Source organism: Dipodomys ordii, unplaced genomic scaffold (assembly GCF_000151885.1).
Source record: "Dipodomys ordii isolate 6190 unplaced genomic scaffold, Dord_2.0 Scaffold62, whole genome shotgun sequence".
In the NCBI taxonomy this organism is placed as follows: Eukaryota; Metazoa; Chordata; class Mammalia; order Rodentia; family Heteromyidae; genus Dipodomys; species Dipodomys ordii.
This window is the reverse complement of record NW_012267278.1, coordinates 89079-99425: the sequence shown is the minus strand read 5'-3', so window position 1 is coordinate 99425 and position 10347 is coordinate 89079. Positions and strand designations below refer to the sequence as shown.

At 41.1% G+C, this 10347-nt stretch overlaps 2 protein-coding genes and 1 pseudogene across 2 annotated transcripts in view; all 3 read left to right on the top strand.

The window, feature by feature from the left end:
• LOC105990099 overlaps positions 1 to 9159 on the top strand; it is an 85679-nt pseudogene extending 76520 nt beyond the window's left edge.
• LOC105990042 (sodium-dependent glucose transporter 1-like) overlaps positions 1 to 10347 on the top strand; it is a gene marked incomplete at its 3' end in the record, with an annotated part of 66588 nt that overhangs the window by 11639 nt on the left and 44602 nt on the right. The window lies entirely within an intron of this gene.
• On the top strand, positions 5979 to 8805 carry LOC105990100 (sodium-dependent glucose transporter 1C-like). Its single transcript, XM_013022415.1, has 2 exons — positions 5979 to 6066; positions 7829 to 8805. Exons 1-2 carry the CDS (start codon positions 6027 to 6029, stop codon positions 8764 to 8766), a joined length of 978 nt encoding a protein of 325 aa, XP_012877869.1. The 5' UTR covers positions 5979 to 6026; the 3' UTR covers positions 8767 to 8805.

Sequence of the window (10347 nt, the reverse complement as noted above, 5' to 3'; positions counted from 1 at the left end):
ATAAACATAAGTTAAAGAAATTTTAATATGACTTATTATTTGACAGTGTTTCTCATAGTAAACCCAATATCTCTTCTTATAATGAAAGGTAATTTTTGAGCTATTCCAAGGGCCTATCTGGAAAATCCCAACACTAATTCATGGGCAAGTAAAAGACTTAATTTGATTTTGAGAATTCATCATAAATACCAAAGATTGAAAACACTTTAGTACAATATCAGACATATAGTTAAACAACAGTCTTTCACTTACCCAATGTGTTATCAAAGGCAAATATCGATATTTGTGTAACTGTTGAATAAAACCAGGCATCTTTGTATGTTATAACTTTTCTTACCAAGAGCACATCTTATATTCCTTGCACAGGAGATTCTCCCCTCTCATTTCTAGTAATTTCAGTTTCATCTATTAATTAGATTTTTTAACCTTTCGTAGTCTTAATTTTCTTCCAGCAGGAAGGAAACCATTGTGAAGGTGATTGTCTGGATCCAAATTGTTTTCTTCTTTTGCAACCAAGTGAACAAAATTTCCTGGCTAGCTGGTTAAAAACTTTGACTAACTTTCATGAAATAGAAAAGCTTTGAAGACTTTCTCCATGTACCCTTTGTAAGGAATCTCACAAACGGGCAGTCTCTCATTCATTTACATCTTTGCATGCATTTGGGTATGATTGCAGACTGCATCTCATGGACTTTGTGGTATTTGGGTCTTTGCCTGTTACTTTACAATATCATTTAGGGGGAATCTTTAACATCGTAACCATAACCAGTGTAGGTCTAACGTGTTGTAGTCAGGTAGCCAACATTTTTGTTCCCATTGTACCCCCCTGTGGTTCTAGCCCCATCATTGTTTTGTGTATATTTGAGTATATATGTAATTTGGTGTGGGGGGCTGGAAATGTGGCTTAGTGACAGAGTGCTTGCCTAGCATGCATGAAACCCTGGTTAAATTACTCAGTACCAAATAAACAGAAAGAAGCCAGAAGTGGTGCTATGGCTCAAGTGGTAAAGCCTTGAGCAAAAGAAGCTCATGGACAGTGCCCAAGCCCTCAGTTCAAACCACAGGATTGGCAAAAAAAAAAAAAAGAAAATAGTAATAAAGAAAAAAGGGACAAGAATCGTTCAGACCCCTTTTCCCAAAAGAATAATTATGTTACATTCTATAAACATAAAGTGAGAATAGCGTTTTAAAGCTATTGTTCACAAAGAAAGAGCATTACATTAAAAAGCCAAAGGAATGAATTATGTATTGTTTTAATGGAATGTTGTAGATAGAAGAAAAACCATGGGAGTATATAGCTCTAGTAATAGAAGTATTATCGCAGATTTAATTTTTTCTTAATTTTTAAATTGTTATTATAAAGATGAGGTACAAAGGGGTTACAGTTTTGTAAGTCAGGTAAATAATACATTTCTTCTTTTTGAACAGTTTCATTCCTTCCCTGGCTTTGTTCCAGTCCATATAGTGTATGGCCTCACAGCTTTGTGTGTGTGTGTGTGAGTGTGTGTGTGTGTGAGTGTTGTGTATATATTTTTATTGTAAACATACTGTACTGAGGGGTTATATGAGGAAGGTAAGGAGTACATTTCCTATAGAGCATTGTTGTTTCCTCCTTTTTTCTCCCTACCATCCCTTCCCTCCCCACCTTCCCAACTCCTCCCTCCCCACACCAAGTTGTAAAGTTCATTTTCAACATTTTACATCTCATTGTTACAATAGGTCATCCTGTATCCTCATTCCAGCATTTTGTGATTTCTCTTTCCTTCCCTAAATTAGAAAAATATATATACAAGATGCAGGGCACAGGAATCAAACACAGTGGAACAGGGGTTATACCATGGGGAGAGGCCTCACATTTTTTATAGTAGGAATTGATACTACCACTTAGGTGTTATGTTAATGATTGTTAATAAAAAGCTTCATCTTTTCAATTTTAGGGAATGAGTACAGCTATACTGGGACCCACATTTCAAGATCTGGCCACTAATGTGAACCGCAATATCAGTAGCCTTTCGCTAATATTTGTTGGCCAGGCCTCTGGATTTTTGTGTGGCTCCATGATTGGAGGAGTTCTTTTTGACTTTGTGAACCATGTTTTAATTTTGGGTAAGTGAATACAGATTTTCACAATGTGGTGGCATTTAATGAGTTCCCAACCTAGCTCTCACTGGCTCTTCCTGCGCAATAAGATGGTGGTGTTCCAGGTCACTACCGTGAACCACAACATCAGCAGTCTTTCTGAAATATTTGTGGAAGTGCTTTAGGATGTTTGTGTGGCTCTGTGATCAGAGGAGTTCTTTTTCAGTGTATGAATCAGTTTTTACTTTGGGGTAAGGAAACAATGATCTTTGCTTCTTTGTGCTTGTCACTGAATTTACAACTGGGTTCCAAATACGAAAACTTGACAACTGGGATGAGAGGTGTTTCAGGGTCCTCCACAGAAGCTAGGTCTCCATAGGTCTCACCTTGGCAGCCACAGGGCATCTGGGCTGGGCCACCCGGAGCCTTGATTAGCCCTCAGGTGTGCTGATGGCAGTCCTGAGCCTCCCGACCTCCACTGGAACTGAGGCAGCAGTTCATGTCACACACTTGTCCCAAAGCTCTGCCCATCAGCTGGGGCAGGTCTCTAGGTGTGTCTGGGGCCAGATGAGCTTTGGAAACGTGGCCAGGCTCTCTGAACTCTGGGGTGACATTGTGGGGCAGGGGATGGTGATGCACTGACACAGGCTGCACATTTGTCCTCCTGTTAGTGATGAGACTGGTCCCTGTTCCACAGTCTAGAGGATTTTGACATGCTGGCAGTGATTTTAATATGCTGTGGTTTGAATAGGGTGACAGGTTTCAAGAAAATTTAGTTTAATAGGATGAAAAAGAGAATGGAGAATAAGTAATCAGCAATGAATAACTAATGACTTCCAAGTCATTAAAAGCAAGAAGTTCTTTTATTCCCCTCCACATTCCCCAACTACTCAGTTTAGTAAAGTTTAATGACAGGATACCATAGTGATTGAATACTATTTTTGCCATTTCATATTGTTAAGTCATACTAAAAGCTCCTCAGTTTCTCTGTGTTTTTTTTTTGCTAATCCTAGGTCTTGAACTCAGGCCTTGGGCACTGTCCCTGAGCATCTTAATGCTCCAGGCTTGTGCTCTGCCACTTGAACCACAGTTCCACTTCTGCCTTAGTTTCTTAAATGTGAAATATATAAGTAAGCATTTAGACTTATAGACAGGCCCAAAGTATAGATCTTTGCTTCATATTAAATTTATTTATTTATGTATTTATTTTTTGGGTCCGGTTGTGGGGCCTGAACTCCGGGCCTGGGCGCTGTCCCTCAGTTCTTCTGCTCAAGGCTAGTGCTCTACCACTTGAGTCACAGCGCCACTTCTGGCTTTTTTCTTTTTTGCTTATGTGGTGCTGAGGAATCAAACCCAGGGCGTCATGCATGCAAGGCAAGTGCTCTACCACTGAGCCAACTTCCCAGCCCCATATTAAATTTATTAGAGTATTAGCAACACTCTGATGCTGTTGAGATTATAGTAATAGAATCTGTATAATCCATAAACTTTATAAAACATTTAGATAAAATTATGACTAGTAGAAGTAGCATCTCTCATTTGCTAATGATTATCCAGTTTTTTTCCAATTTTTTTTTTTTTTTTTTGGAGTGGCCATTCATGGAGCCTGAACGCTGGGCCTGGGTGATGTGTCTCAGTTCTTCAGCTCAAGGCTAGGGCTCCAACCTCTTGGGTCACAGTGTCACTTCTGGATTTTTCTGTTTATATTTTGCTGAGGAATTGAACCCAGGGCCTCGTGCATCAAGGCAAGCACTGTATTAGTGAACCACATTCCCAACCCAATTTTCTCAGTTTAATACTTATATCTTTTTGGTGCCTTTTTTAATGATGATAACTTGACCTAAGACCCTAGTGAATATTGTTCTTTCCTTCTTTTTCTCTGTGTTCTTTCTTCCTTTCTTTCTTTCTTTTGGTCCTTCCTTCCTTCCTTCCTTCTTTCTTTCTTTTTTCTCTGTCTCCCCTACCTCCCTCGTTTCCTGCCTCACTTCCTCCCTCCCTCTCTTCCTTTCTTCCTTCCATACTTCCTTCCTGTTTTCCTTTCCTTCTTAGTCTGTTTCTTCCACTCTCTCTCTCCCTTCCTTTTTCTTTCTTTCTCTCATTCTCTCATTCTTTCGCTCCCTGCCTCCCCTCCCTCCCTTCGATCCTCCCTTTCTTCTTTCCTTTCTTTCTTCCTTCCTTCCTTTCTTTCTTTCTCTTTCTCCCTTTCTTCCTCTATCTCCCTCTTTCCCTCCTTCCCTCCTGCCCTCCCTCTCTTTCTTTCTTTCTTTCTTTCTTCCTTCCTTCCTTCTTTCCTTCCTTTCTTTCTTTTTCTTTATTTCTGTTTCTCTTCCTCCTTCCCTCCCTCTCACTCACTTTTTCCTTCCTTCCTTCCTTCCTGCCTTCCTTCCTTTCTTTTTCTTTATTTCTCTTTCTCTCTTTCTCTTATTCCTTCCCTCCCTCCCTCTCTCTTTTTTCCTTCATTCCTTTCTTTTTTCTTTCTTTCTTTCTTCCTTTTCACCTCCCTGCCTCCTTCCTTCCTTCCTTCCTTCATTCCTTCCCTCCCTCCCTCGCTCCCTCTCTCCCTCCCTCCCTCTCTTCCTTCCTTCCTTCCTTGTTTCATTTTGTAATGGACAGGGTCTCACTATGCAGCTCAGGGTACACTGGAAAATACAATTCTTCAGCCTCAACCTTACAAGTAAAATTAAAGGTGTGAGTCACTATGTCTGGCTAACACTTGTGTGTGTGTGTGTGTGTGTGTGTGTGTGTGTGTGTGTGTGTGTGTGTGTTGGGAGGGGCAGGTTACTAGAGTTTGCTCTCAGGTGCTTCTGTTTGCTTGTCATATGGTTTACTGTTAAACCATACCTCTATTCCTTCCTAAATGTTACTTATTATTGATATAGGATTTTGATTCTTTTTTATTAATGGTTTTTATTGTGAAATTACTGTACAGAGGGGGTTACCGTTACATGAGCAAGGTAATGAGTACATTTCTTAGCAAGCATTGTTGCCTCCTCCTTTGTTTTTCCCTTACCATCCCTTCCCTCCCATCTCCAAAACTACACTCCCCCCGCAGTCCCCTATCCCACCCCCTTCCTAAATTGTACAGTTCGTTTTTCCACATAGTGCCTTGTACATCTCATTGTTACAATGGGTCAACCAGTATCCCTATTTAAACATTTTGTTTTTTTCTTTCCCTCCCCAAGTTAGACCAACAGTGAATACAGTAAAAACAGGGGTTATACTATGGGGGAGGAACATACAAAGTAACAAAAAAAATCACATGGTAGGGTGGTGATATGGTAGACTTCCCACAGCAGCTAGGGTGACAGGGTTATACAATCCACCACTCCCCACCCCCAATTCTTCTGCTGAGGTAGAGTCTCATGGACTTGTCTGCCTGGGCTGGCCTAGTCTGAGATCTAACTGTAGCTGACAGGCATTTACCATCACACCCACCTATTGCTTTCTTTCTTTTTGTATGGTATTGGGATTTGAACTTGGGGCCTTGCACCTGCTAAACTAGCACTCTACCACCTGACTCATGCCTCTAGCCCTGCTATTGTTTGCTGGTTGATTTACAGATAGAGTCTAGTGAACTTTTAGCTGATTGTTTCACAGATGGGGTCTAGTGAACTTTTTTGCCTGTGCCTCAAGCCATGATCATCCTAGATCTTAGCCTCCTGAGTAGCTAGAAATAAGCATAAGCCACTGGCAGTCTGCACCAGCTCCAGCTCTTGCTTTCTAAGGGATTTTGTGCCCAGGATGGCTACAAACCTCAATCCTCCCAGTCTGAGCCTGTCAAGTCACTAGGTTTACAAGGTGGAGGGGGTGGGGTGGGGTAGGGGAGGAGGCATCTGCACACCATACAAGTTCACTTTTTACTTTTCCTAGGGGTGTCAATGCTGGCTACCACTGTTGGTCTTTATCTTATCCCTTTTTGTTAGAATGCAGCATTGCTGATTGTCGTGATGGCTCTCTTTGGGGCTGCGGTTGGCAGTATTGATACAGGTCAGTGGCACCTTTGTTCTATCTAAGAGTGGGTGCTTTCTGTTAGAAAAGTTGAGCTGATGATGCTAAACTTTGCCTTGTAATAATTAGAAACAACAGAAATTTACTCAGGTGATAATTAAACCTAGAGGGTTAATTATCTACTAGGCTAAAACTTTGTAACCATTATTTGGCTGTGAAAGCACAGACAGAAGCAGACATAGTATTATCACACATAATGTACAGAGTATTTACACAGTATACATTATACAAAATATAAAATGTCCAAAGGCATTTTGATTTAACATGTCAATCTATGTGTATAATGTTTTTATATGTGTGTGTGTGTGTGTGTGTGTGTGTCCATGCATGTGTGGATAGATGAAGGTCCTGTGGCTTGAACACAGGGCCTGGTATGGTCCCTGAGCTTTTTGCTCAAAGTGAGCCATCTAACACTTGAGCCACAGCTCCACTTCCACTAATTAATTGGAGATAAGTGTCTCACAGGCTGGCTTTGAACCACAATCTTCATATCTTAGGATCCTGAGTAGCTAGGCTATCATGAGAATCAAGGATTAAAGGCATGAGCCACCTGCATCCAGCTTAGCACAGTGTATCTTGATGAATGTCACCCCTTCCACATGCTCCTCCCTCCTTCCCAGGCTCTGAAGATATCTGGTTCTGTTTTCTCATATGTATATTGAATATTATGACTGAATTCACCCACTCTTCCTCTCTCTATTCCGGATACACAATCTAAAATCGATCTTCTCTCCCAAGCTTAGAGAAATCCATGTAATTCACTACTTTCCCATGTTTCTATTTTGTTATTTTCTTTCTCTAAAGTTTCTGGTCTTCTACAACAGATGTTCTCCATGTGCCATATTGTCCTTGAAAACCTGCTGAATAACACATGTGATATTGTTTACCATTATTGATTACCATTGCTTATGCCTCTCTTTCCCATGCTAAAGTTACTTGAAGCCAGGTGCTGGTGGCTCCTGCCTTTAATCCTTGATTCTCATGAGGCTGAGATCTAAAAGATCCTCCTTTGAAGCCAACCTGGGCAGAAAAGAACAACAAGTAAAAAGCAAGGCTGAGAGTATGGCTCAAGTGGAAGACTGCCAGCCAAGCAAACAGAGCAAGCAAGTCTGAGACCGTGAATCCAAACCCCAGTCCTGCCAAACAAACAATTAAATATAATGTAAATTCTCCAGGCTTAACTTGTGTATAAAATTTCAGTGATGGAATTATGTGCTTATCTGCAAATATCTGATTACAAAGCAGACAGGCAAAGCCTTGATGCTCTTGCCTTTCAGCTTGCACATGCTCAGAGTAGGTGCAGCTATTGTTTTCTGTAATAAGAACACAGGGATCCTGGGGTGTGCTGGTCCTGAATGGGCCTCTTGCATCTATTTACACATCAGTAAATTTTCCTCATTTGGAACTGACTACCAATTTCAAGTATGTAATGGTCTAGTAATTTGGCCACTTGATAAAATTTTTACCTAGTTTACATCCATACTTAAACAAATATGAATACCATATTTCTCTGTAGTGTGGAATTAGCAAGTTTTGTAATAAGCCTTTGGTCTGGCACTAGGATGTATACATTGACCATAGATGAATAAGGGATGTTAAGCCACTTTGTTTTCTGCTCCTGAGTCTCACAGAATTGATACAGGGCCAATGGGTGATGACTAAGGACTGACCAGAGCTACTGACACCGACTGATTTCTCTAACAATAATGACTGTGTTTTTTTCCCTGTGTTTCATTGGTAGGTGTGAATGTCGTCATCTTGGCTCTTTGGAGGGACAAGGGCCGCCCCCACATGCAGGCCTTATACTTCAGTTTTGCCCTGGGCGCCTTCCTGGCTCCCCTGCTGGCTAAACTGGCACTGGGCCCCACAGTGTCTGCTGACAACCACACAGAAACCGACTTTCTCCCTGCAGCCCTCAATGCCTCTTCTGAAGCCGCCTCAGACCCTCTACTCGCAGCTCCCCATGACATGAACTTACTGTGGGCTTATGCTTCCATAGGCACTTATATTCTTGTAGTTTCTCTCCTTTTCTTTGCTCTGTTCTGCATGAAAAGTTCAAGGCAGGGAAAATCAACAGTATCTGCTCAGCAATCTCGAAGAGCTCAATACCACAAGGCCCTTCTCTGTCTGCTTTTTCTGTTCTTCTTCTTCTACGTTGGGGTTCAGGTGACATACAATTCTTACCTTTTCTCCTTTGCCACCACCCATGTTGGCGTGGAGGAGAGAGAGGCAGCTGGGTTTAACTCCATCTTCTGGGGAGCCTTCGCAGCCTGCCGGGGCCTGGCAATCTTCTTTGCTGCGTGTTTACGTCCTGCTACTATGATTGTGTTGAGCAACATTGGCAGCCTGGTCTCCTGTTTGTTTCTGGTGCTTTTTGACAGGAGCCCCCTTTGTCTCTGGATAGCAACCTCGGTGTATGGGGCCTCCATAGCCACCACCTTTCCCAGTGGTGTTTCTTGGATTGAACAGTACACCACCATCAGTGGCAAATCTACTGCATTTTTTCTGATTGGTGGTACTCTGGGAGACATGGCCATTCCTGCAGTAACTGGAGTTCTTCAGGGGCAATTCCCAGATTTACCAGTACTCATGTACACATGTTTGGGGTCAGCAATCTTCACGGCTATTTTGTTTCCTGTAATGTACAAATTAGCCACCTTGCCACTAGGTCACCAGTAAAAAGGACACAAAAAGAGTGAGGGGAAGAAAGCTCAAATCTTGAGTGAAGAAGAGAATGGAGGATAATGATGCAAAAATAGTTTTGAAGTGGTTGAGATGAATAATTCAACGGGATCCTTTGTACTGAAAACCATTAATTAAAAATCTGTTGGATCCCATAGCCAGACTTTCCAACAAATTGCTGTCCAACGCATTGCTATTTAAATACTGCTCAGTTAGTATCTGTGAATCCCTTAAGAAGCCCCTTGCCAGAAGCCAGGACAAAAGGAACTGATGTGTAGAGCAGGCAGAATGCTTAGTGAATACCTTGACTAATTGCCACTCCTGAAAAAATCAATCAGAATTTAGAAGATTTTCAGCATGGTTTCACATTTCAATTCTAGATCCATTTACATTAAATGGGAAAAAGTTTTGAAGTGTTCAGTAATTGCTAGTCTTTCATAACTACCAGGTTTGATAAAGATCATCTCATGAGATTTGTGTAGGGCAAGAGGGTAAGTAGGTGATATTTATGATCTCTACTATTTAGAATCTGCTAAACAGTCATGAATTTTTGAGAAGTTGGGTAGTATCTTAATAGAGTAAAACCAAGCAAAACCCTCTAAACAAACAAACCTACACACGTAGAATGTATAAGCTAAGCTCCCTGGGAAGCTGGAGAGAGTCATTTCATTAAAGAGCACCCGTGGTATGGAGAGAATGAGCCAGTAATTTCATATGCAAATTTAAATATACTTAATGTTTAATAGTTTATAGAGAATACTTGCCAGAGCCTGCTGGCAAGGAAAGGGAATCCTGAATTAGGGTGGGGAGGATGCGGAAAAATAAAGACATAAGACAAAGGATGGGGTCGGGAGGTCTGCAGCTCAAGACTGCAGCACCGTTTATTTGTAACTTTCCTTATTATATACTATTAGAAGTCAAGAGGTAACATAAGGTTACCATAGTGCAGAAAAACAAGGAAAATTTTAATAAAAACAAGGTGCAGTAAAAACAAGTCAACTGGTAGAAAGTAAAATAAACTCTGCAGACATAGCAAAGCAATCCCGGGCAGCCGGTGCTTTTCATGAAAGCCAGTTCTTTGTAGGTTCCTTCAAGTGAGCACAGGGGTCAAGCTGACCTTGGAGCTTTACTGTCAGCTCCCAACAAATACTGAATTTCATTGATACAGAGGCATTTCCTCCATATTTTTAGTATTTCTGAAATCAGAACTATCTGAAAATGAACATTGAAGCTTGTAACCAAGTAATTCCACAGCTTTTATCTCATACACACATGTATGTGTAATGTAGGTTTTTATTTCTTATTTTTATTAGCTTTAAGTAGTTGGACAAAGGGGTTTCAGTTTTATTCAGGGAAATACAATAATTAAGTAAATTTGCGGATTGTAGTATTTTTTTCAATTTTTTATTTTATTTTATTTTATTTGTGAAGATACTCTACAGAGGGGTTACAATTACATGGGCAGGATAATGCGTACATTTTTTACCAAGCATTGCAGCCTCCTCCTTTGGTTTACCCTTCACATCCCTTCCCAGCCTCCCCCCTCACCCCCAATCCCAATCCTTCTCCTTCCCCCCC

What these genes read in the sequence shown, in the direction of transcription:
- LOC105990100 (XM_013022415.1), top strand. Translation starts at nt 6,027, where the DNA reads ATGGCTCTCTTTGGGGCTGCGGTTGGCAGTATTGATACAG. An exon ending in GGTTGGCAGTATTGATACAG is followed by an intron (nt 6,067 to 7,828) that starts GTCAGTGGCACC and finishes TTTCATTGGTAG; the next exon opens with GTGTGAATGTCGTCATCTTG.